At 38.6% G+C, this 27,753-nt stretch overlaps 1 protein-coding gene across 2 annotated transcripts in view; it reads left to right on the top strand.

Moving 5' to 3' along the window:
* Positions 1-27,753, top strand: part of PDE4B (phosphodiesterase 4B) — a 449,624-nt gene that overhangs the window by 402,336 nt on the left and 19,535 nt on the right. The window contains 1 exon segment of one of the 2 annotated variants that reach the window (NM_001102546.1): positions 2,961-3,073. In NM_001102546.1, the coding sequence (NP_001096016.1) occupies positions 2,961-3,073 (113 nt within the window). 2 annotated transcript variants of the gene reach the window in all.

Genomic DNA, 27,753 nt, shown 5'->3' with positions numbered 1-27,753 from the left:
TGTGGGAAATAGAGTTCCAGGATCATGCAGTAAGTGGTAGGAGAGAAAGTCAAAATGCCTGAGGTTCACTTCAAAGCTGGTGCTCTTTCCTCAGTGCTCCAGATGTATCCTCAGCCTCCAGATACCCAAGTATTTGCATGCTGCTTGGACAAGCACTTTCGTTTCCATTCCTCTGAGTATCTACTGAGAGTCTACTAGATACCAAGCATGAGATTTGGTGCTAGAGCCACAGAGTTCTAGTGTGGAGGCCAGCCTGAGCTGCACTGATCCTTTCCTTTGACTGTACTGATAAGTAGCTGGGCTGTGATGCCCCCATCCTTAAGCCACTCTGACATCTGTGCCTCCTGCCTTAGTTACTGTGATAAGAAGGCTCTCAAAGGGGGCATAAAGAAAGCCTTGACAATGGATGAAGAATCTGGGAAGGAGCAAATTTTCATTTACTTCAAAATTTAACTTTTTACCCAGAAAATATCGTGAATGACCAGAATAAGAGAAAGCAGTGGAGTAAGATCTTGCCATATCTGTTGGCCAGTCACTGGCACCTCACTAATTTTTTTTAATATTTATTTTTATTTATTTGGCTGTGCTGCGTCTTAGTTGCGGCACCCAGGATCTTTAGTTGCAGCATGTGAGATCTAGTTCCCTGACCAGGGATTGAACCGGGGCCCCTTGTATTGGAAGCATAGAGTCTTAGCCACTGGACTACCAGGGAAGTCCCTGGCATCTCACTCTTGTCCCAACTCTAGGAGCATGTGTGTGCTCTTTCTGTATACTAGACAAGGAATGAGTTGTGGTGATGGCACTTAATTGATAGATCATTGAAGAGTTTTCCTCTTTCTTCAGGGCTTCACTGCTATCCTTACTGTTTTTCTTTGTGAGTGGAGATCTGATCCCTTTTTTCCTCTTCCTGAAAGAGAAATGTAACATATCATCCCACAGTCATTTTGTACATCAGTCTATTCAAAATGCTCCACACAAGCTGCTCACTCCCCACCATCCTAGTGAATGCCTAATCTTAATTGCTGAGAACCATGGGTTGTGATGTGGAAGATACCAGGGTGGTGAAGCCTGAGGAATTAGGAAGTGGTTAGACTTTTTTATGAGAGGTCTGGAGGGAGAATGGGAGAGTTCTGTCACTTCAGAAAAAGCTTCCTTAGCTGAAGTACTCTTCTGGAAGGAAATAGAGAAGAGGGGGGTGTTTCAGATACACAACAGAGAGTCAATGAGGAGATGCTTTGCGTTGAAGCAGCATGGCAAAATTGAGGAAGAAAGGAAGGAAGGCATGTGTGAGTCCAGCTTGAAATGAGTTTTACTAAAAACACCTCAATTCTGGTCTGCACATTTTTGAGGAGTGTGAAAAAAAAGGAGGAAGTCACCTCCAGTGGTTTTGTGGCTTTTTAAGTGTGACATACAGGATATTGAATTTTAACCCCTGGTTTCCCTGAAGGGTAAGCATATGTGGGGGATAAACAAAACACCTCTTCTTTGAAATGTGCGTCTGTGCTAAGTGGTTCCAGCCACTTGGAATCTCTCTTGTGTTTATTCCCCTTTCTGCTTCAAGTGTGAGTGTCACACACATAGAATTACTCAAATAATAACAATGAACTATGTGGTCTCCCTAGGAGTTCTGTATGAACATATTAAAAAATGTATTCTAAATATGACAGGAACATGTGAGTCTTTTCTTTATAATAGAATTTCATGTGAGATTTTTAATTTTAATAGTGTCTATTGTGTGCTTCCATTCCAGAAAGCTCTGTAGACTTAAAGGATGTTGTTCCCCTCAATATCAGTCACATATGCAGGAGAGCCCAAATAGTTTTTATAGCTGTCTGTAGCATCATTAGTTCATGCAGCATTTATAAAATTAATTTCAGTGTTTACTAAGATAGGGTTCTTAACTCAGTAGCCTTAAGTGTTAGCTTAGACTCACAAACTTTTGGGTATGGAATGATGTACTGCAAACACTTAAAAACAGTTTCATTACCCAGCAAAAATATGAACTTAAAAGCAATGCTCTATTTTTTTTTTTAACAGACCACTGAGAAATATTTACAGAAAGCCTACATTCCTATGGTAACAAATCTGAGCCCCCAGCCTTCATCAAAAAATCTGCCACGGTCACATCTGGCTCCACCTAAAAGTCCGGTTCAGAATTTCCCTGTGATCCTGGGAGTTGAAGAAGAGAAGTTTTAGCTTTGTTTAGTATAACAAGAACTGCCTAGACTCCAGGGCCAATAAATGTGTTCACTTAAAACTCCAGACAGTGTCTCTGAGACTGAAGCCTTATCGGGGAGACCTCATTTTGCCTCGACTTAAAGGGAGACTCAGAACGGAGGAGGACTAGCCTTCTCCCCTCACTTGTGTGGGTCAGTGTCTGCTGAACTGAAAGTTATTCCAACATTTGCACATTCCCCCGGAATGAATGAATGCACAGGCCTTCCAACGTAACTGTCAGTTTCCCCCTCCACTTTTCGGTTGTACGTTTCATTTAGAAGAAAAGCCAAATGAGAAAACGCTTTCCTCATTTCTCCTCTAGATTGCAGAACACTCAGAAATGACATCACGCACCCTAAAGAATCCCGAGATGACTAAGGCACAGAAAGCCTGAGAAAACTGACTGCTTCTGCCTTTAGTTTTAGGACTCATGTATGCAGATGAGCTTTTAAGAGCCGGTTCCCCGCCTTCTTCCTCAGAGGAAGTTTCTTGGTAGATCGCAGACACCTCATCTAGCCCGGGGGCGGGGGGGTGAAAACTTGGCATCAGCCATCCCGGGCAGAGCACCACGGTGATTTGTTCTCCTGGTGGAGAGAGCTGGAAGGAAGGAGTCGGCGCGCAAATAATGAAGGAGCACGGGGCCACCTTCAGTAGCGCCGGGATCAGCGGCGGCAGCGGTGACTCGGCTATGGACAGTCTGCAGCCGCTCCAGCCTAACTACATGTCTGTGTGTTTGTTTGCAGAAGAATCTTATCAAAAATTAGCAATGGAAACGCTAGAGGAACTGGACTGGTGCTTAGACCAGCTAGAGACCATACAGACCTACCGCTCTGTCAGTGAGATGGCATCTAACAAGGTAAGAGATGACCGTTTTATTCATGAAAGTGTGACCGCGCCGCGAGCTGTGGGCTCTCCTGGCCTCTGCCAGCTGCAGAGGTGCACGGGGACTCGACTATCAGCTTTGTTAATTTGCCTCCGATGATTCTGTTTTAAAATGCCACACTTTGCTTGTGTCTTGATGCTTCAGCCCAAGCTATTATCCTCAGTACCATCCCCAGAAACCAAACCTTTTTCTTATTGATGTCTTTTGGAATGTGTTTAAGGTGAGAAGTGTTTATGAAGTATACAAATCACTATACAAGTGAAAAAAATTTTTTGTTTTATATCTGAATGAATCCATAGGTGAAATTGTTGTGTTGCAATCAAGTGTTATATATGTTTTTTGAACAAGAAAATAATGCGACTTCTGTATACCAATGGCGAGAATGATTTGCCCTGAAGTTTCCTAAATTCTGAAATTCTCAGGACATTCTAGGATTCTCAAACCTTTCTTTTCTGATGCTGGTATGACCTAAGATTAAAAAAAGAAGCAATATACTTGGTCTCCAAAACAGAAAATTACTTTTTTAAAGTTTGCTGCTTTGCATAATGGAATCGTTTGAAATGAAGTCCCACTCATATTGCAAAGAAATGGTTTTATGTACAATGCCCAGACAAAACTTAGTGTTGGGGAGCTTTAATTATCTACCATTATATCATTTGTTTAAGTAACACCTGGATTTAGAGTGCTAATTTATGAAATGAGAGTTGTTGCTTTTTGTTTGTATTTTTCTCTCATAGAATGTTAATTACATACATATACATATGAACATATGTGTATTTATCTATTATTTTAATTGAAATCTTAACACTGCACCCTCATAAATACACATTTCAAAATCTCCAATCATCCTAGCCTGAGGTATTATCTTTTGTCTTAAGAGTTCTGGGAATGGGAAGAGACTTTGCTTCACACCTGCCAAATGCCCTTTCCAGCCCTGAATGTGTGTCCCTCCTCCCTTTTTCCTGGGGTTAAAAGGATTGCCTTCCTATCAAGACTTGCTGGCTCCTGCTCAAAGGATCTGAGCAGAGGAAGCATCACATCCCAAAGTTTAGTGGGGTTGCACAGAGAGTGGACTTTTCTTACTCTTGTTTATTGGTTAATGAAAGGGCAAAAAAAAAAAAAAAAAAAGCCTCTCTCAAAATCTAGTTCAGATTCAAGTTGGAAAAAAAAGGTTGAGGTTTAACTATTTATTGACTTTTCTCTGAATTTCTCAATTGAAGCTAAATTCTGGGTTTTTCCAGGCTGTTGTAAATCTCAACCAACTGCTTCCCCATGAGAAGGGCTTAACTGTGTAACTTCTCCAAACCACACTGGAGTCCATGTACACAGAAGGACTCTCACACAAGCTCTAGCCCCCTTTGAAGAATTCATAGAGTCTTTGTTCTTTGCATTTTGTGATCATTGATACGTATGCAAGATGTAGATTCAGTGTTTAGGGGTAGTTTTTTTTTTTTTTTTTTTTCCCAGCAAGTTTCACCATAAAGGATACCTTGAACTTTCTTCTGGAGTCACTAAGATAAAGTAGGCACCTAGCTTTAGAGGCAGAAAAAGATTACTCATTGAAAAACTGCAAATTGCCATTAGTTTTAATTTTGAATGTTGATGCCTTATGTATTCTAACTAGTTTAGTGTATGGAGTGCTGAAATTAGACATTGTGTGTCTTGCAAATTTATTATAAATAATTTCATATTCAATGTATAGTTCACGAGACACTGACACCAGGGACCATGTAGGTCCTAGTGAGAATTCTAAATGCTTCGGGCTTCCGCTTCTCTTTATGGTGTCATGTGCAGGAAGCAATGAAAGTTGAATAGAGCTAACCCTAAAGAAAGGGCTAAACCTTAATGTTGACACAGTTAGCTTAAGTAGAAGGCATGCAGCTTTACCTGTTTCTAGAGCTACATTGGAGAGGTTATAGGGCAAAGCAATTACCCTGTGATGAATAATGCCCAGCTGACAGCAGAAGTCAATTTCAGTTTTTACAAAGATCTCTCTCTTTTTACTTAGCCATTTACCCCCAACCCCAAAGTCTTAATTATCCAGATAATCATCTCAGGTGAAGCTTAAGTCATAGCACATATAATGTAATATAATGAGAATATTTTTATGGCCACCAAAAAGATCTTGATTTATACCAGTTTAGGAGGAACCAAATTATCTGTGGTAAAATTAAAATTCCATATTCAATTTTAACTATTGTCAAAATTATTTGAGTATTTCATCTGAACTGCTGTTTAAAATTATCATCATCATCATGTAGTCTTTTTTGGTCATCTTTGGCTTACTCTCAGTGAATAAAGATGCTGTGGCAAATCTCTGAGTTACAGACTTGGAAGTAAGTGTGAAGATATTCTATACTGGAAGTATGTGAAAAGCATGGGCTTTGGAGTCAAAAGATTACGGTTGAAATCCTGTTTCTGTCGTTTATTAGCTACTTGGCCTTGGCCAACTTACTTAACTGCTCTAAGACTTAGTTTTCTTCTCTGTAAAACAGGGATAAAAGTGGTACCTATGTTGCTGAGGTTGCTGTGAAGACTGAGATTATGCATCTGAAGCACTTAGCAAGGCCCCTGATATGTAGGAAAAGTTCAAGAAGTGATCATTTATTCATAGCATCCATTGTTGCTAAGTGTGTAAGTGGCTTCAGTCATATCCAACTCTGTGTAACAGGCTCCTCTGTCCATGGGATTCTCGAGGCAAGAATACTGGAGTGGGTTGCCATGCCCTTCTCCAGGGGATCTTCCCAACCCAAGGATCGAACCCGCATCTCTTTCGTCTCCTGCATTGGCAGGCAGGCTCTTTACCACGAGAGCCACCTAGGAAGCATCCACTCCATATTTGCAAAAAAAAATGTGTCTCTAGTTGTGATCAGCTAAGTGACTGCTGAGTTTTGTTTGCAGCCTCTGAACTTACATAAGAATGGTGATGGGAGAGCCAGTGTTTTGCTTTAGTGTTTGGGGATTAGATGTGTGCCAGTCTACATGCAAATGGTAGAATATCGACTGCATTTAGTAGAGGAAAAGCAAGTAGTCTATATTTGGTTCACCTTGTTTGGGATGTATTTGTTTATTATTTTTTCTTAACCATTTTGAGGAAAGCTGTGACTCAAATATTACAACTGTCCCAAGTGAACTTCAGAGCTCAGAGAGTTAGATAATAAACTGTTTCTATGACTTCTCCTTAGCCCAAATTTCCCTCATCCTTTAGGCCAAATGGAATTCCAGAATTACAGAGAAAGATGCAGTCAGGTGGCTCAGTATTGTAGATTATTTTCCTCCCAAGAATTACAGCAAGATGGAATAGATTAAGCAGGAGGTTTACGAGGCAAAGACATTGTCTTTCAAGATGAGAAGAATGTCTAGTGAACTTCTGCCAGCAGCCCAAGTTCAGCTAGATGTGTGAGAGCTGTTTTCTGTAACCACAGCTCGCCTGCATACACTTATTCATTAATTTTTGTTTTAACTTTTATCGCCTCCTGAATTAGAATTGTCTTGCACTTCAGTGAAATGCATCAGAGCCTGAGTTCCTCAGTGGCAAAACAGTCAGATGTTTTGAAAACAGGATGCTTGGGCTCCACATTAGAAAAAGAGGAACGGAAAGAGAAACAGTATAGAAAGGAAGAAAGCAAATAACCTCAGCAGGATCCCCAGCCCAACAACGGCATAAACACTGACCTATCTTCCTGACCTTCACTGTGGCTCAGTTCCTGACCTCGTGTCACCAAAGCCAACCGACGTCATTGGAGGAGGAGAGGAGGAATGGCGCAGCTGCTGTGAGGGTGACTAGAATTTCCTGTCTCCTTCCTGACTGACATACGCAGGCAGAAAAGTACAGAGTTACAACAACAGTGGCTGAGGAGGCACCGACACAGAACAGTCCCAGTGAGGCGGCATTGTGACCGGCAGAGAAGGGGGAGATTTGACTGAGAAGCAGCATTTCTTCTCTAAAATTTTCAGGTGAAAAACATCGAAGGGGTCATTTGTACCCAGCATGTTGAATGCTTTTCAAAAGATGAACAGACTGTGATATGCACAAGGAGCTGTATTCAAGCAGTTGGTCACTGATCTAACTTTCCCCCAAAGTCCCCCATTACCTTTCTCTTTCTCAACTAGCTTTGCTCTGGGGCTGTTTTATGTGTAGGACAAGATTGGAGCCTTCTTGGTGAAAATGGAGGTTCTGCTGTTATAAAGAGAAGACCTGAATAGTATCAGTACTTCTTTACAATGGAGCATCAGGACCCAGCCTTTCAGTAAATATTTGCTAAGGAAGTCTGTAAGATGGCAAAGGGAAATAGAGGGACCTTTTTCTCTAAGGGCACCAGAAAGTCTTCTACAGACAGCGTCACAGGGGGAATGCGTCCTCTCGGCCATGCAGGTTTATTTTTCTGCTTCTTCAGATGTGGCCGTACTATAGCATCAAATGTGAAGCCAACTAATTGCCTGTGCCCTTGGGTGGGAGGGAATAGTCATAGAATTCTGCCAGCTTGGAGCCTCCTGGGACCCCAGATGCATGGCACTGAAATATGACCATGATAGGTTGATTTCCTTACAGTTGGTGAGTCATTCTCTATCTACTTGTATAGTCAATAAGGATGGGAAATCTTGGATCTAGCAGAACTGAAAAAGAATAGACCTTATTGGTCAACAAATTTATCTCACACCTCTGTTAGGAAGATGATAGGCCAATGACCATTTATTAAAAGGGATTAATTCCACTTTGCCCCATATCAAATGACATGATTAGAAGAGTGCTCATCTTGGGGCAGGAGGAGTCTTCTTCCTGGACCCTGTGCTTATAGAGAGCCTAGCCTAGTCTTTGTCCACCTGTGTTCTGCCCCAGGGGGTGAAGAGGCTGCTGGGTCGAGGGAGCACCTGTGCTACCCCTTCCAGTCTATACTGCATCCACTAGACTCCCACATTTCTGCTCAAATGGCTTTGAACTCACTTCCAGGGTCTATGCAGACCTCTTTCCTGGGTGTGCTGCAGGAAAGCATAACTTTAGGTCCAGAGAGTGGCCAAGAGGCAGCAGTTTGGCTTGAGAGAGTTGTGTGGAAGTTTAGACATGCTGGCTGTCCAAGCAGAGAGTGTACATATCGGGGGGAGGGCCCACATACAAGACCCCTGACAGTACTGGGACATGGAGAAAGAATGGGGTATGGCATGGTCCACAAGCTAGATCCCCCCGCACTACCATATCCAAGGCATTCAAGATTTCTAAATTCAATCTGATCTTCCATAGGAAGCGATGTCTCTTAAGGTAGGAGTATTGGAGGTAGCTTTGTTTATATTCTTCCATATTTAGACTTATGATATGTGACCCCACAAATGTTAGAGATGACGTTGGATTAGAGGGAAGAACACAATAAAAATCAGTTCTTATGGCCAAGTGTGGGACTTATATATTGTTTTGATCCAACTTTTCTTTCTTGCTTGCTCAGATGTATGTAAGTACTGGGGGCAACAAAGTGGAAAGAGCCTGGGAATAAGCCATGAGTTTGAGTTCTAGCTCTGTCTTTATTGAGGTGTATTATCTTAAACAATTGAATCATTTTGAATCTTTGCCTTTTCTTAACAACAACAAAAAAATTGCTGGAGAAGACTATCTCCATAGTCTACTTCAGCTCTAGTGTTTATTGATGGGACAATAATAGTAAACAACCAGTCTACTTTTATAAGTGAATATTTGTGTGCAGACACGGCTAATCTGTCCATACATTCTATCATTAATACTCATAGAAACTTTTTAAATAGGTACTGTTCTTATCCCCATTATACAGATGAGTAGAGTGAGGCTTAGAGAGTTGAAATAAATTATCTAAGGTAAAGATTAGAACCAGGATTCATACCCAGGGCCATCTGACTCACTACTAATGATCCCAATAGGACAGATAAATATAGAGATATAGAGATACTGAATTACTCTTACAAGGAAATTTTATTGTGGTTTCTGGGAGGTCTTACTCTTCCAACTCTAGCCATCACTGGTGGTAATTCTGATTCAAAATTCTAATCTGCAGATACCATATTCTGGGCTTGTAAAAGTGTTAGTCACTCAGTCATGTCTGACTCTTTGTGACCCATGGATTGTAGCCCACCATGCTCCTCTGTCCATGGAATTCTCCAGGCAAGGATACTGGAATGAGTAGCCATTCCCTTCTCCAGGGGATCTTTCCAACCCAGGGATCAAACCTAGGTCTCCTTTATTGCAGGTGGATTCTTTACCATCTGAACCACCAGGGAAACCCACTGGGCTTGTAGACCGGCCATTAATAACCTCCAGCTCTTGGCTGGGAAGCAGTGTCTGTTAACATAAAAAAGGGGGAAGAATAACATAGTTATATGAAATGGTTGTAAAGCACCCAGAAAACTGTAAACAATGATATTAAACTAATCTACTGCATCAGCATGCCAAATTCAAGATCTCTAACATGGCCTAAGAAAGATAGTAAAGTTTTGTTTAAAGGACTTTAGCCTACCCTCTAATTCCCTTTTTACCTATCCTCCCCCAAATAAAAAGAAAATGGAGAGAGGCTATTATTGGTATCTTCAAATTTTATTATGATTAAAATAGAGCTTCCCTGGTAGCTCAGCTGGTAAAGAATCCACCTGCAATGTGGGAGACCTGGGTTCGATTCCTGGGTTGGGAAGATCCCCTGGAGAAGGGATAGGCTACCCATTCCAGTATTCTTGGGCTACCCTGGAAAAGGGAATGGCTACCCACTCCAGTAATTGGGGCAATTTCATCCTATACAATGTCCTTTCAGTGCATGCAGTATGACCATAAAACAGAAGAGCATTGCTTCTGTAGCAATAATTAATACAGGGAGATTTCCTACAAGTAACATGGAGACTGTCTTCTTTGGATTTGTTTTCATACAAAGATGAAATAGAAATTTAACTTGTTTTTTCTTTATCCAACATTATTTCAGTCATTCTTTCTTTGACAAAATAGAGTTGTATTATTCCGTGTAATTTGGTATTCCACATTCTACTCTTATTAAAACTTAAAGATTTGGAAAGTTGTTTAGTGCTTTGTAATAAATTCAATCTGTAATCTATTTCACTTAATTTAAATATTTCTGCATTGATATTTACAGAATCGTTTCCTTCACTGAATTCTAATCCATTAACTTTAATCTTTCTGCTTAACTCACTTGGAAGTCCCCAAGTGAACACATCTCTAAAAAACAAGCAGAAATGTGATGCACCTGTTTGCAGGGCAGCAATAGAGAACACACTTAAGAGCACAGCGGGGGAAGGAGACGGTGGGATGAACTGAGAAAGTAGCATGGACATGTACACACTACCGTGTGTAAAATAGACGGCTAGTGGGAATTTGCTGTATGACGCAGGGAGCTCAGCCCGGTGCTCCGTGACACCCTAGAAGGGTGTGATAAAGTGGGAGTTAGGAAGGAGTCTCAAGAGGTAGGGGATAAATGTGTATGTATGGCTGATTCTTGTCGATATCTGGCAGAAACCAATACAACATTGTAAAGCAGTTATCCTCCAATTAAAAAAAAACAAGCAGAAATGAAGTGAAGGAACATTACCTTTGAGTGGTGTACCTCTGGCTAGCAGTTGAGATATTCTCAAAATAGAATAAATAAGCCATTTTAAGGGGAACCTTTCTCTCCATATTAAAAAATAATAATAATTATATTTAGAGTGCAATTTAAGTGTAGAACACTAGTTTTGAAAAATAGAAGTACACTATGTCAATGGAATAAAGCTCTGTTTTACATCTTTTTATACTTTTTTCTCATCTTTTTTTTTTTCTTTTAGAGTGTACGCCAGTCTAGAAGGTTCCCCAAATCCATACCATTGTTATCTATGAAATAAAAGGCCAAGGGTGGAACTTGCTTTTGTGCTATTCTCCCAAAACATCTTCCTTCTAAGTAAAAGTATGCTCAGCAAGTCAAGATAGCTCAGCCCTGGAAGCTAGGACTTACCAAACCAGAAGATGCCAGAAAAAACTTGTGCCGTGGCCAGTGGATTTCACACTCCAGAAGGCTCCATGCCAGTTGTTTCTGTGCATCTCTGCACATCCCTCCACGTTAGCATTTTTCAGGGACCTGCCAGCCCCTCTCTGTCTTGCCCACTTGTACGTGATGTTTCCCTCAACTGGTGCCAAGCTGTTTAGTCTCTTGGATATTTTACTGTAACTTCCTTTGTTTGATTTACTTTAAAGTAGCCAAGTATTTCCACAAAGAAAGGGCTGTTGCGTTATTTAGAAACGAAGAAGACAGTAAAACTCCTGTTTCTTTTGTTTCTGTTGTGGGAAGTGACTGATAATCTTTTTCTCTTTATAAAGTGCTGATAATTTTTTCTCTCTGTGAAAGTAGAGTTTAAAAGCTATAAATCAGGCAGTTCTACTCATGAATCATATATTTCCTTCAGCTAATTACTTGCTATTTCAAATGCTTCAGAGATTGAAGTTCAGTGAACTTATTGAAAAGAAAATTCATCTCCATGACTCAATTTCACCTTTTTTTTTTTTAGCTATTCAAAATACGGTCATCTTAAAAATGGTCATTTAAAACTCTCTGTGGTCTAATTCCCTTCACTCTTTACTAACAGCATAGTGCATAATGTTATAACCCTCAGCAAATTATAAAATTGAAATTTGAGTGCAGATGCTAGGAGGTAAAATGATGTATCCAGTTTTAAGAATTTACCTTTAAGACAAGAGGTTTTGGCATTTTATATCTGAAAATTGTAAACAGTTGTTTGGGGCACAGTAAGAAGAGGTATGATAGTTAAATAAAGATGTCTGTCTAACCCTACCACATAGACTGTGTGATAAAACTAATCAGACAGGGTGAAGTGGAGTGTTAATTTGGCAACTATCTACTGTTTTTAGTCAGAATGGATGGTAAAAGTTAATAAACCTAACCAAAAAAGATCTGAATATATTCTTTTTTGTTATAGTCTTTGTGGTTACATTTGACAAAATTGTAGAACTTTGAGCCCAAAAGGGACCCATAAATATCTGTCTGAAGACTTCATTTTATAGATGAGGATTATTAAAAACTGAGGATTAAATATCCAGTATGCTCCAAAGATCTTTATAAAATGTAAAATGCAATCTAAATGAAGAGTAATTTTATTATGGCATGACCTCTCCAAGGTCATCAGGTTAATTAGTGGAAGATCGAGGTACAAAATCCAACTTGCTCTTCATCTTCAGCAAAAAGCTGATTAAGCTTAATAAAGACATGGGACATTCCTTTCTTTGTTTTAATTTGCATTGATTTTTAACCTTCTCATTACCTTTCCTGCATAAAAGCTGTCCATGTCTTAATCATTTCAAATAAAGAGAACTAATTTAGTATTCTTGAAACTTTTGTGATCAAAATCTAGCAGGAAATAGTTGGGGCGAGTTACTTTAAATGCCCCTGACTTTGGTTGTTTTGTTTTTTGCTATTTCAACTTCTGAATAAATATGAATAATAATATATCTGAATTAATATATCATCAGATAAAAAAATCTCATTAAGGCAACCAGGATTAACATTTTTATTTTCATGTAACTGAAATGGTACCCTACAGATAATTTATTTTCAACTTTTTCAGTTAACATAATCATGTATTTTTTCACTCTTTTCTTAGATTAGATTCCCATATATGAAATTAATGGATTAAAGGACAATATTTTTAAAACTTCAGATACTCATTTGCTTTTCCACTGATCCCAATGCCAAAGTTTAAGTAGTAAAAACCCTGTGATTTGCATAACTGCCCTCAACTTCTTTCTATTTCTTCCTTTCCTCTCTCTGAAATTGAAGGTGATAAATTGGAGAGTTTTACCAACTGGTGAAAAAATAGTCAATGTTTCGATTTTCTCTGCTGCTTAATAGAGCTATTAGTTTAGGAAGTAGAAATGAAGACAGTTATCTCAGATTAACTCTATCCCTGCAACCCAGAATGTTTCTGCCCAGTGGCCCAAATCATGCAAAGCTCTCTCAACTCAAATATGCTTTCTGGATTCTTGAGTTGTGTTACCAACATCTTGGTGAAGCTGTGTTTAACAGTGTTGGCACCTACATATTTACAAACAATATTGATGTAATTAATGCCTTGTCAACATTTTAAATCAAATAAACCTCATTTATAATAGATAGAGGTACATTTTGATGTGTCTAGGTAGCTCAAGATGAATTTTGATGTTTGTAGATATCTGAGTTAAGCAAATGTTGCAAATATCTTGCAGTAAAACATTGATGAATTTTAAGCTATTAACCTAAATCCTTAAAATGAAAAGATACAGGAAAAAATGAAGGGAAAATGACTTGGGAAGAACTGATCCTCTGGTTTGTAGTAGCCCCACCACCCTATTTGTGGTTTTGCTTTCCACTGTTTCAGTAACCTGTGGTCAACAGCAGTCCAAAAATATTAAATGGAAAATTCCAGAGGTAAACAATTTATAAGTTTTAAATTGTGCACTGTTCTGATTAATGTGGTAAAATCACGCACTGTCCCACTCCACTCACCCAGAGGCACGTGATTCCAACATATCCTGCCCGTAGTCACTTAGTAGCCAGGAGAGTCATCCGATCAACTGTTCTGGTATCCCAGTGCCTGTTTTCAAATGGCCTTTATTTTACGTTTCACATATTAATAGCCCCAAAAGTACAAGAGTAGTGCTGCTGGCCATTCAATATGCCTGAGACAAGTCATAAAATGTGCATCCTTTAAGTGAAAAGGTAAAAATTCTTGACTTAATAAGGAAAAGAAAAAAAAAATTGTATCTGAGATTGCTAAGATCTATGGTAAGAACAAATCTTCTACTGGTGAAATTGTGAAAAAGAGAAGAAAAAATTGTGCAAGTTTTACTCCTCAAGGTGCAAAAGCTATGGCCATAGTGTGTGATAAGTGCTTAATTGAGATGGAGAAAGCACTAAATTTGTACAATATTTTGAGAGACTGCATTCACATAACTTTTATTACATATATTGTTATAATTGTTCTATTTTAGTGTTATGTACTATTGTTAATCTCTAACTGTGCCTAATTGTAAATTAAACTTTATCATTGGTAAAAGAAAAAGCATTGTATGTACAGAGTTCAGTACAGTCTTCGGTTTCATGCATCTACCAGGAGTCTTGGAACATACCCTCCACTAATACAAGGGGACTACTGGATAGTATTTACTAGGGGAAATTATTCCATGCCTAAAATATGCTTAATAGTCTAACCTTAGCTCTTTTGATATTTACTCATTGCTAACCAGGCAGTGGCACCCTACTCCAGTACTCTTGCCTGGAAACTCCCATGGTCGGAGGAGCCTGGTAGGCTGCAGCCCATGGGGTCGCTAAGAGTCTGACACCACTGAGCGACTTCACTTTCACTTTTCACTTTCATGCATTGGAGAAGGAAATGGCAACCACTCCAGTGTTCTTGCCTGGAGAATCCCAGGGACGGAGGAGACTGATGGGCTGCCGTCTATGGGATCTCACAGAGTCGGACACGACCAAAGCGACTTAGCAGCAGCAGCAACCATTACTTATTATGTAGGACAAAGTGAGCATGTAATGTAGGAAATGAAAATTTCTAACTCTTGGATGAATAAGAAAGCTTAATTTTTTCACCATTGTTATAAGATACACAGGACTTGAATTTGAAAACTAAAAAAATGTAAAAGGTTTCATTTCTGTAGGTGAAAGTAGGGAGAAGAGATTATTTAATAGCCAGGATAATCATTTAAGTATAAGAAAAGAACTGACAGAGTTGAAAAATATAGTCTAAAATTTGAGTAGCACTTGTTCACAGCAGTGAACTTCTAACTTCCTCTCTACCCTCTATCTGCTCAATATCAGCAGACCTATTGAAAGTAAGGAAGTTTTATGATAACTTGAGAATGAGGAAATGTAGGCTTTACCCCTCTTTTGGTATTTTGTTGCCTAGAAAACCTCTCTTGGCTCAAATGCATCATAGGTCTTCTTGACTTTCTTTTTTTGAAATCCTGCCTTAGCTACTTTGACTTGAATCAAATTTTCATAGACTATTCTCTTAGCTATCTTATCAGTTAATATCATATCTAACATTTTCATTATCTGGGGTTTTATTTATGTCTGTTCCAAACTGTAGGCTCTTGACTCCTGAAATTGTGCTTCAAATTTTTGAGGCTTCACGTTTGCTTCGGGTAGTGGGGCTAAAAATTATTAAGGAGGCATAGCTCTACTTCTGTCTTACAGTCAAAACAGAAGTGAAAAGCAAATGAAGGCTTTGGCCAGTTGATGGTAATTGGTTTGGGGGTGGTTTTCTTTGGAAAAGCTCTCTGCAGTTCTGCTTGATTTGGTCACTTAGGAAATTTGTTGGCTTGAAGAATTTTGATAACTTACCGTGGTTTTGACCAACACTAGGACAGGTAATGACTTCACCAGTGGGCACAGCGCTTTAAAAATGGGACATTTTTTGTCGAATTTTCATAAATTCATGGAACATGCTTAGATTATCCAGGGGTAATGTGTATTTCTGGTATCCTTTTGCACACCAATTTGATTGTGAGAAGCTAGGAACTTTCTGATGGGTCACTAATGAGATGGACTCCAACTCCTGCTGTAATAGCCCAGAAGGATCAGTTTCACTGGTCAGATGCTACCCATCTACCAAGATGAAAGGGCACAGTGCCTTCCCTCTCTCAGCTCCTGTCCATTGTGATCGCTGATACTGGGTCCGTTCTGTAATTGGTCAGAATGATTTAGCTAGATCTGCATTTATTGATGCAATGGCTATGTTTTTTTGATGAGGACCAGTAATTACTTGTGTTCTTGACAAGATGAACTGCCACAGAATTTTTTCCTGCTGCATTGTAACACACTTAGGATCCAGTTACACAACATTCATTTGCATCTTCCTTACCAATTGCATGGGAGCTTCCCTGACCATATCTCAAGATTAATCAGTGTTGTTTTTCAAGCACTTTATAATCAGTATAATCTAATTTCAGGGCATTCATTTTGTTTTGCTTGCAATACTTAAAAATGCTCCTTTACTAGTAATCTTTTATGTGTTTGAGGCATTAAAGTAAGGTCATCGTTGAATGCTATAATCGTAAAATAGGAGAACTTTGCCAAAAATAAACAAACAAAACATGACTCCGGGGCCAGAATGGATTCTCTTTATTTTTAGAGTAAGATAAATATATTGAGTAAAAAAAAATGAGCTTTTTCATAAAGGTAATGAATAAGGAGGAGATATTAGTAAGTAATAATTCAAGAGAGATTTTTCTTCTTTGACCACTTCTTTTCAAATCTAACAGTGTGAGCCAGGACGGCACTTTCCCAAGAACTCTGGTTCTGCCTGAGTGAACATTAATTATGGGGCCATGTAGAGATTTTTAAGGACCATGTCTTCACTTACAGCTTATTTGCTCTTAAATCTTCCTGAGGTACCAGGATAGAGCATTACATAAGGATCCATTCTGTTTAAGTGTATAGCTGTTTGTTATTTTTGTGTTATCAGATCCAAGATAGCACGGTAAGGAAAGCTATCTGAAGAGCACTTTGCTTCTTACACAGCACTCTCATCTATGTTGTCTCATCTGATGATCACCAAGAAGAAAGTATTATTATATCTCCATATTCAATGTGAAACCAAGATGCAAGCTGATGTGTCTAAGATCCTCAGACACTAAATCATGATGCTTTGAATCAAATCTGTTCTCTTTGCTTCAAAGTCAGATGACTTAAAAATAATAATTAAAGGGAAATTCACAATGTAATTTATTTTATTTTTCTATGACTTGCTAACAAAACATATAATCAAAGAATTTTAAAGTTAGCATTCAACCAATCCTCCTTATTATTATTCAGACCTCAGCTTAGATGGTATCTCTTTAGAGAGGCCATTTTTATTGTGATTATCCTAACTCAGTAGCTTATTTGTTTTACAATTTGCTCTCAGAATATATGGTTTTTTACTTTTGTTGTTGTTATAGAACTTCTTCTTCTTTTTTTTTTTTTTTTACTAATCCCCTCTCTTTGACTCTAATGTTATTGGTGACGTGAATTGTTTCTACCTAATTCATTACTTGGAGAAGGACATGGCAACCCACTTCAGTGTTCTTGCCTGGAGAATCCCAGGGACGGGGGAGCCTGGTGGGCTGCCGTCTATGGGGTCGCACAGAGTTGGACACGACTGAAGTGACTTAGCAGCAGCAGCAGCAGTTCATTACTATATATCTGGCGTTTGGAATAGCTCTAGGCATGTGGTAGGCATTCAAGTAAATATTTGTTGGATCAATTGCATGAAGGCTGGGCTTGCTTGATGGCTCAGGCGGTAAAGAATCTGCCCGCAATGTGGGAGACCCAGGTTTGATTCCTGGGTTGAGAAGATCCCTTAGAGAAGGGAATGGCTACCCACTCCAGTATTCTTATCGGGAAAATTCCATGGAGAGAAGAGCCTGGTGAGCTACAGTACATGGGGTCCCAAAGAGTTGGGCATGGTTGAGCGACTAAAACTTTCACACACTTGGAAACTTAATTTGTTGAGAACCAGCTATATTATTTGTAGCAAATCTATTAGAATCCAAGAATTCTGTTTCCTGTTGCACTATACCATGCTACACATAGGTGCTTCCTATAAGCAAAACTAGTTTTCCTAATTGTTAGCTTTGTTAAGAGGTCCCCATCTGGTTCACAGTGACTCTTCAAAGTACCCTCAGAAGCAGGAAAAGTTTGTACAGGAGCCTTATCCCAAATCAATCAGATAATAGAGAACAAAGTCTTAGAAATATATGCTCTTTCTTTGTAAGCAGAAATATGAAGCACGTTTTTATTGTTGTTTGGTTTGACACTGGAGTATTCAGCTTATTTTTCTCTTGGAAAATCTGCATTCTGTGGACAAGAATATAAAGTCTACAGAGACTGACAATAGTCATTGCACACTCAGTTGGGAGCATGGAGGTGAATACATGTAGTGTCTAAAATACAGCATATCTGCTGTGTCTGAAGCATAGCAGCTTAGTCCTTACGCCATTATTGGTTGTACTTTTTCCTGACATATTGCTGATATTCCTCTCATCCCTACCCTGGCCATATATTCAATTCAGATGTGCCACTGGATTGACCTCAACTGTGGAAATCTGAATAAAATCCATATTTAGTGCAATTTTCACCTTATATCAGGCAGTCAGTCTGTGGCCATTCATGGCTTCTGTTTAATACAAGATAACTTCCAAAGTCTCTTAATTTCACTAAATTGGCTAAGTCATGAAATCATGAAAGGCTAGATTTGAAACAGCTGGACATCTCCAAAATAAACTTTCTAAAGGTATGGCTTTAACACAAGGCCATGTTGAGTTACAGCTTCATCTGACGGGCTTCGTCAATCTTTCTGGCAATTCTGGTTTGCACTCCTTAGACTAGTGAATAATCTAAATGTCAACCAGCAAGCCAGAACTTCTATGAGTAACTCATGGGTCACATAATCTATATGACATAGCACTGCATCACACCTGCAGCAGCATATCAGGGGAATTCTCTAGTTAATTTCTTGTCAACAATGAAAGGAGTTTAGGTGCTGAAGAGCCAACTGAAACCTCCACCCAGATGCAAATCAAGTGAAAAAGATGCCAGGAGCTCAGATTATTTTATAATTCAGAGACAAAATTCAGTTTGAAGTGCAAATTCTACAACCACTGTATATATAATTTTCCAACCTTTTCATTTTAAAGGTAGAAGAACAGTCTCCAAGAAGCTCAACAACTTGCCAAGTTTCTCAGTCTAAGTTACGATATAGGATTTTATTTTCAGACCTAGTTGGATACTCAGCTGATCCTATTCATGGTATTATGATGTTGAGTCTATTGTTAGAGTCTTATTTATGCTGTTAGACCCCACTGGTAAAGCCATCCTATAATCAGAACCCTTTCTACTTCATGTATAATCCATGCATCCAACTCTGAAACTATTTTTATAAGCCTTTCATGCTCCAACAAACTTAAACATCTGGGAGTGCACTGTATGGATACTTGTTCAAAGTATCCATCCATCTCTTACAAATTTTAGTAGCTAATAACAGGAAAGACAAAATGTAAAACAAGTTGACTATCTTTTTTGAAGATAAATTACTTAAGACAATTCATCCTTTAAGGTTTAAAAATATACTCAAATCTCTAATCTATGGCAGATTCTTCTCAATTTGAAAATACATATTCTAGTATAGGGATTGTCAAAATACTAAAACAGATAGCATATATTTATTCAAGGAAGAAAAGGATATTTCAGTGTCATCTGAGGATTTTCTTTCTTTATTTGATGGTCCCTAGGAGGAAATGGCAACCCACTCCACTGTTCTTGCCTGGAGAATCCCAGGGACGGCAGAGCCTGGTGGGCTGCCATCTATGGGGTTGCACAGAGTTGGATATGACTGAAGCGACTTAGCAACAGCAGCAGACTTAATCTTGAAAATTTCCAAACCTGGGAAGTAGTGATTTCCAGGGCAAGTTTTGAAGTATCCTGTTGTCTTTTATCTCAAAGGGCATATGACAATTGGTAGCAGAAATCAATATCATTAACATTAAACACAATATATGCCACATAATGTGTTTAAAATAGTTATAGTAGTAATCTCAAAAATCAGCTATGGTAGCTTTTTATGGCTGCAAAAATACTGAATATTTTAATAAGGTAATATTTAATACAGGATTTTAAACAACACAGAGGATGTAATAAGATAAAACCGGAAATCAGTTCTTAAAGAGAGTCATGACCAGTCCTTATGGGGATGATTTTCTTGTTCTGGGGTATTGCTTTCAAGTTAAATATGAAGGCCTTCAAGCATAGATCATGTTTTCCACTAGTCAAGAGAGGGCATTAGACTGAACTGTCCATGGGTCTGATCCATGGTAAGATTTCTAATTTTAAAAATGTAACAAGTTGTAGAACCTCTGGCTGTGAAATGGTTCAAAAGAAACCTTGGTTATCTACTTTGGAATCATATTAACATCCCATGGCCTTAGAACTAGCTTTAGAAGCTTGAGGTTAAATATTAACCATCTTGCACAGAAAAAGTGATAGAAGGCTTAAATGTAAAAGCAAACGAGTAATAGTGTACCTTGATTCCTCGATTTTTTTTCAATTGCTACAATGATTTTTATGATCTGTAAAAATAAATAAATAAATAAAGCCTATGCTGTATTTAGTTATCGGGCCAGCATCCCAAATCTGCCATAGCCCCTTTTTTTTGGTGGGGGAGGGGGCGGTGGGGTTGGGGGTCTGTCACTATTAATAACCAGATTAAAAGGGAAAGTTCAAGTACATAAATTGAAATTATGAAACAGGTGTTTCTTATCAGTAACCGTTGCAGGTGTTTCTTATCAGAAGGAAAGACTTCTATCAAAAAGAACAAGCTTGTATGCCTGTGGTGGATTCATTTCGATGTTTGGCAAAACTAATACAATTATGTAAAGTTTAAAAATAAAATAAAAATTAAAAAAAAAAAAAGCAAAGCAAAAAAAAAAAAGAACAAGCTTGAATATTTTAAATTATCTAAGAATATACTATACTTCCAAACCTGACACGTTATCAGTGTTATGACTTTAAAATCCAATCTCTTTAAGAGATATTTGGGACATGTAATATCTGGTACATATTTATACTAAAAAGAAACATTTGTTGTTTATCTGAAATTTAAATTTAACTCAGTATCTTGAATATTTATTTACTAAATCTAGAAACCCTACATATATGAAAACATACATATGCTCTTATACTATATTTATAAGCTATAAACTATAGTTATATAATTTATAGTTAAATGCATAGTGAAAATATGTCTTTAGATATAAAAATAGTGTCTTTTGTCTATTTAATTGTGTCATTGAGCTACTCTCAGAGTTAGGGGAAAGTTAGTTTATGAAACATTTCTCTAAATATTTTTATGAGGAATCCTTTAGGCCTAGGAAAAGTCAGTTTTTTAGCATGCCGATAATATGTGTCAATTCTCCTCTTGAAAAGTTTTTAGAAAATCTAAAAAAAAAAAAAGCAGCAAAGAGTATAGATAAACAGATGGGTAAGAAGAAACAACTAATGATTTTGAGAACTGTTCAAGACCTAGTATCAAGTTGTAAAGCGATTATATTCAAAATTATATTTAAATTCTTTTGATGTTTTTCAGTTCTACATATGAAAGTGCCGATGGTTTGTCTCTACCTTGACTTTTAAAATGTCACTTGAACAGATACTAGTCCTCTAACCAGCAAATGGAATTTACTCCGTTTTAGCTTCATCCTAAATGCCAGTGTTTTGTTACAGAATTATGGTAGAGGTTTCCATGATTGTTTTTCATTGCATACTTATTTAGTGTGGATTATGATGTTACTGTACAGTTAAGAGAATCACTCAATTCTAATATGTTTAAATGTTCTTCTTTCTGATCTGGCACATGGACAGTAAGAATGACTTAGCTATGTTCCTTGGAGCACCAGGGATTTACTCCAGGTATTAATACAGCAGTATGTGTATGCTAGAATGCCCAATCATGGAATTGTCAGCTTAAAAAAAAAAAGCACAACATGAAAGATGTGAGTTAAGTTTTATTTGACGCTAAATGCGGACCGCACCCAGGGACACAGTACTTCAGATAGCTCTGGGAAAGTGCTTCAAAGCAGCAGCCGGAAAGGTCAGTATATATATATGATTTTGGTGAAGGGGGAATACATGCAATTGAGCACATATTCTTCCAGAAAGTTTCTGCTTCTTCCATGAAGTTTTCTGCTAGTCACAAGAAGCAGTCCTCACTATGAGGATTTTGGTGCTTTTATAGATATAAGGAGATACAAGAATTGGGCTCATAAAATCAGCTCCTGAAAATCTTTAACCATCTGAAGACCTGTCCTGCCAAGTTTCCCCTAAGCACAGAGTGCCTCATTTCTGCTGTCACCCTGAACTCCCTTTAGGGGGTATTGAAGGTCACCAGCTGTGGCAGCATGTGATTTAATCCTGTAGAGGTAGATGGCAAGTGCCAATTTGTAGTTGACAGAACTATATAGTCTCTAGTTAAGTAGATATTAATGGACAGTGGCAGATTATTCCTTTCTTAACCCCATTACCAACTCACTCAGTTCAATTCCATTTGCCTCTTAAATAGGACAAACATGTCATCAAAGAAATTGGACAGCAAGTTTCAAACAGCTAATAGAGTTCATAGGGAAAGACTAAAGGACCCAAGAGATGAGATGCACATTGTCAGATAATCTGAAACGCTAAGAACTGTGAAAACTGTGAGTTTATAAAGGGTTTTAGAAAAAGTACACTGTATTCCCATTTTTATTGTTGTTTTTTAAATCAGATTTTGCAAAGAAAAGTGTAGGTGTTTAGGAATCAGGTCCTTCATTTCTTTGGGTCTTCTTCATTTTTTCTCATGTAAAATTAGGAATATGGAAGATGCAGTTTGTTTTAATCAAAAAGAACCTGAGAAATTCACCATTTTACAACTACAGGAATTGAGCACCAAGAATTTCATTCATCTTTACCCAAGATCATACATCTGGCCAGTGCCAGAACTAAAAGACAAGCTCATCTTAATTCCATTTCTTGCTAAACTGGGCCACCACAGTTTCAACTTCCTTCTACTGCTACTAGCATTCTATGATTTCAGGCAGAATGTTAAGCCTCTTCACTTTTCCTGATGCCCGGGAATTCTTATTAAGTTATGACTAACAAAGTGTAAAATATGAGTCAAAATTTAGTCCCTAATAAAGTCATTGTGACTTTAATGACTTTGGCAGTTGTTTCATACTGCAAAAACAGGAAGATCTCACACAATAAGGCGCCTGTCTCACAGATGGGCTCCTGCGCAGACGGCCACCCACAAGGGTGACTTCGGGGGCTGTCTTCCTCTCCGGAGAACCTTTTTTTCATCTGTACAATTTCATCTACTTACTTTATCTTAAGGTTGTCAATGAGAGCAAAGTACCTGGTTTATCTAGTCTTTGATAGGCTGAAGAGTATTTTTGATCACTAAAAACTCACTCTTAAGTGATTTCTAGGTCCCCCTAACAAGCTCAGATTAGTTTTAAAAGTAACCGTCTTATATGCTTGATACTAGCCTCTTGTATTATTACTCTTCTAGATGGTTTTATACTCAGAAATATAGAATTACCAAGTTTTAGAACAGGGATGAATTTCTGAGATCATTCTAATCCTGCCTTCCTATGTGATCAATTTAAGAACTATTCAAGAGAGTTTCTAACCTGCCTGTAGATCTTTGCACAAAGTCCAAACTAGTCCTCTGATGAGAAATATAATAAAGTGATGAAGTGTTCCATCCCTTAAGGAGAAATTGGCTTGGAAACAAATATTCTTTGTATGTAGCATTGAAGCTAAAGAAAAATTGAAGCCATAAAACCAAATGTTTACATCAAGTGTTAACTGAATTTCAACTTTTGCTTGTCTATATATTTTAAGTAACTTCCCATTATAAAGCCATCCTACTAAAAAAAAAAAAATTCACGTATGATTTTACAGAGGAGATATATACTAGGCAAACAACATTGAATAATTTAAACTGAGAATGCTATCTTTTTCTTTTCCCAAAAATATCACTGTAATCTCTGGCAGTGTTCATGAATCTAGTGTTGGGTGTAAGCTTAAGGAAGCATTGGAGGAATTTGGATTACTAAGGGTTCATTCACAAACTTTGCTTGTCTGTGTTGAAAAGAGGCTTTGCCATTTCCTCTGGGACCTTATTTCTAGGTGAGCTCTAACAGGGTTTTCTTGTGAAGGCAGATTCTTAACAGAATAGGATCTGTGTACCTTAAGTTGTAGAGACACATTTGTCTTTGAAATAGTGTGCTTCTGTTTGTGGATTTCTCTATTCCATTTGTTAAAGTAAATAATATCTAATTCCCTTTCAATCTTGTAACTCCTGGGGCCACAGTGTCCCTAAGGAACTATTTAATCTTATCTGGACTGAACAACCAACTTGATAAGGAGACAGGGAGACTACAAGGGTCTTGGGATATAAAACTCTGGAGGAAGAATAACCACTTCTCTTCCTTTGTTGGTGACTTATTCTTAAGGACTGAAGCATTTCCGATTTGGGTTGTTTTTCTCAGTAATGTTAAGAGAGTTTTGTTTTCTGGGAAATTTTGGTTGCTGGTAAACCAAGCTTCTGTCCAGACTGTAGGAGGCAGCCACAAAATGCATCATAGACTCTTGACAGGTTTGGGCTGAGATCCTAAAATCATGCATCACTCTCATTTTGTATAAAGAGCTAAGGTGACTTCACCAGACTGCTATCTGTTATCAAGAGCTGAGAATGAAAATCTAGATTCATCTACTATATCATAGCTGCCTCTGGCTCAACAGAAACAACTCCCATCTGGGAATCAGATGCTGAAAATCCCACTAAGCTAAGCTCCCTAACTCTCTTCCCAGCCTAAACCCCAAACATAAGCTATTCCGTTCCTTGGTGTGTCTCATCACGCAGTCCAGCTCTTATCATACTCTGCATTACTAGAATGTAAAAGATACCCCCTGTCTGCTCCTCCATGGCAATGTCTGCCTTAATTTGTACCCAGCTCAATATAAATGGGCCATTCATAAATGCTTTTTGATGAGAGCAGTGATTGCCTTTAGTCGAACCCTTCCTTAGGAAGGAGAAAAACCAAAGACTATTGCTAAGCAATATTTAAAGGACACGGTCAGTTTCTGAGTGACCTCCATCCGCATACTTCATCATGTTGCATGTTTTATGTTTGCCTTAAGATGACGTTGGGTTTCAGTGGCACCGTCATGCCCTTAGCAAAATGCTTATGTTGCTTGTTGTTTAGTCACTAAGTCTTGTCCAATTCTTTTGTGACCTCATGGACTGTATCCTGCCAGGCTCCTCTATATATGGGATTTCCCAGGCAAGAATATTGGAGTGGATGGCCATTTCCTTCTCCAGGGGATCTTCCAGACAAGGGATCCAACCTGCATCTCCTGCACTGCAGGTGGATTCTTTCCCTGCACTGAGCCACCAGGGAAGCCCTAAAGGCTCATTGAAGAACTAATTTAGGCATGAGAAGGAGAAAGGCAGTTTTCACCTGTTACTTACATGAGTTCCCTGACCCTTCTGTGAGCTCTGCAAGAAAGGTGAGGAGTCTGGTTTATTCTCAGCCCTATATCTTAGAGCCACCTCCCTGTTCCCACGCTGGGACTGATTGACACTGTATAGCAACAGGATCTTCTGGCAATGAGAGGAAATAGGAAAAACATAAGAAGCAAAGTCTCTCCTAGTCTATTATGATTTAATTTCTACCTGCTCTTATATTCTGAACAGAGGGGCCAATTTGGCCAATAAAGAGTTGGCCCCACCCTCACCTGACAGTTAACTGCGGTGGTTAAGGAAGAGGCCCTAATATATCTGATTATTTCTACTAGGGTGAAACTGATTAAAAGCATGAAAAGTGTTTTTTGTTTGTTTGTTTGGAGGAGTTTTTGTTTTTGTGTTTTTACTGCTATATCCTCAATGCGTTGCTTGGCATGTCTCGGGTGTCCATCAAATATTTATAAAATACATGGGATGAAACAACATTATTCAACTAGTATGAACCTGACTGATGCCAAGATCTTCCTAAGTTTTTTTCCAAGAGATTAAAGGAACCAAAATGAAGATGACTGTGTGAATGTTGCGTTTGGCTAAGTCTAGCGCATAGACATAATTAAAGATATCATCTGTCTCTATGTTTTCTACAAGATATTTTTTGCAATGCTCCTAGTAAAGTTTGTTTCTTTGCCAAAATTCAGCTGATCCATCAGAGCACAGAAACCTGTCTTTTTCAGTTTCTAATTCTTTAGTGTAAGTGCCTATCTTTTGAGAACTGAAAATGAGAGGCTATTATGACTGAGTGGTTATGTCTTAAAAAATAAAGAACTTGGAACTTACACCTGGAAGTTCTGATTCACCTGGAGTTCAAATTGCAGAGTGGTTCAATAAGTAAAACACACTAGCTCAGATGATTAATTCAGAGATTTCTGGTGACTGTCACTAACATTTGTATCATGGGAGGGAAGACCCAAACATCCACCAGCAGGGTTCCCCAAAAAGAGGGTGATGGATGGTACATGCCTCTTTGAGGACAGTTCCTAGAGCGGTGAGCCAGAGGACCACAATACTGACTTGCATTGGCTTCACCTCGAAAAGCTTGGTATCCTGGGCACAGGGAGTGGTGTGAAGTGGGCCTGGATGCGTGACGTGAAGCCATTGCCAGTGCAGGATGCTCATGTGAAAGGGGAATGCCTCACAGGAAAGAGAGCCAATTGCAGTTGCGTGCAGGGGCTGTTGCCATGGTGCTTTGCTGTTCCTTTAGCATGCTGTACTTGAACTGCAAGTCCAGGGGTAGGGTAATGGAGGAGGGAGGAGGGGAGTAGGATGGCCTGGGTGGGGAATCCCACTGCAGAGCTCTAGTCTCTGACTTTCTTCATGCCTGTGATCTTTCTAAAGCTGACAAGGTAAGAGAGAGAGAGAAAGAAAGAGACACTATAGGAAAGAATTCCTCAACATGCTCTATATTGCAAAAACAAAACAAAATAAAGATTAATTTAACTCAAATATTTTTTTCATGAATTAGAAGATGTGACACTGAAATACCGAAACAGCACAGTCATTCATAACCCTGAATAATTCTCCATTCATGCAGCAAACGATAGCTTGTATTTCCTAACACACTCCAGATCCTAAATGGAAAGGTTAAATGTGTTTAATTCATTTGTCGAATGCAGTCTCATGTGCATATTAATGAGCTGGTGGAGGACAGAGAATTGCATTCTGTGTACGAAGTACTTTTAAAATTAAATAGATTAATTCCCAATCATTTCATTGTGAAAGAAGTCTAAATGCACTGGCCTGCCATTGGTGTGCAAAAAATCCCCCGAAAAGCTAGCTTAAAAAAATATTCTTGTATTCTGAAAGTCTAATTTGAAAAACAGCCACAGTTTTAACTTTTTCAATGTTCAGAAAATAATAAAACACACCATCACTTGGAAACCCTTAAATCAGCTTAGCTCTGTGCAAAGGCTGTGTCTGCGACATCCGGATCTCCGCAGTGGAGAGGGTTAAAAACACCTAGATGAAATGGGGGAGGGTACAGACTTCGGATTCCTTAAATATTCATGGGGCTTCCTCCATTTTAATCTTCTCCTTTTAAAAAGATGGCTGTGTTTCCCAGCCTGGTATCCCCTCAGGAAAGAAGAATTGTTCCTTCCTTGCAGAGTTCAGCTGAGCAGGACTAATCTAGAGTGGAAACCCCTTCGGCCACCAAGACTATTCATAATTCATAAGTGTTGCAAACCAGCCAGCTGAATGCATTTGGACAGGCTCTTGCTCCTTCGTGCAATTCCTGATTTCATTACTCTCTCTGCCAGGAAAGAAGCAGGGAGCACAGGCGAAGATGGGCTTTGTTTGGATTAGGAAATGCCCTAAATTTTGGAGGCTTTGTCTTTCATAAGTTTTGATTATTTCACCACTGAATCTGCAAGGCTTTCCCGATCCTGTTGGGACTGCTCTCAGAACTGTGAATTCTTTCAAAGGGATTTGTGGATTGTGGCAAGGAGTGCTTTCCAAAATGCCTGAGGCAAACTATTTGTTATCTGTATCTTGGGGTTACATCAAGGTGGGTTAATTTGATTCCATTATCTTTGGTAGCATGTGAAACCTTTACAGCT

This window comes from Bos taurus, chromosome 3 (assembly GCF_002263795.3).
Source record: "Bos taurus isolate L1 Dominette 01449 registration number 42190680 breed Hereford chromosome 3, ARS-UCD2.0, whole genome shotgun sequence".
Lineage (NCBI taxonomy): Eukaryota > Metazoa > Chordata > Mammalia > Artiodactyla > Bovidae > Bos > Bos taurus.
Note: the sequence above shows the minus strand (reverse complement) of the source record. Positions and strands in the feature narration are given on the sequence as shown.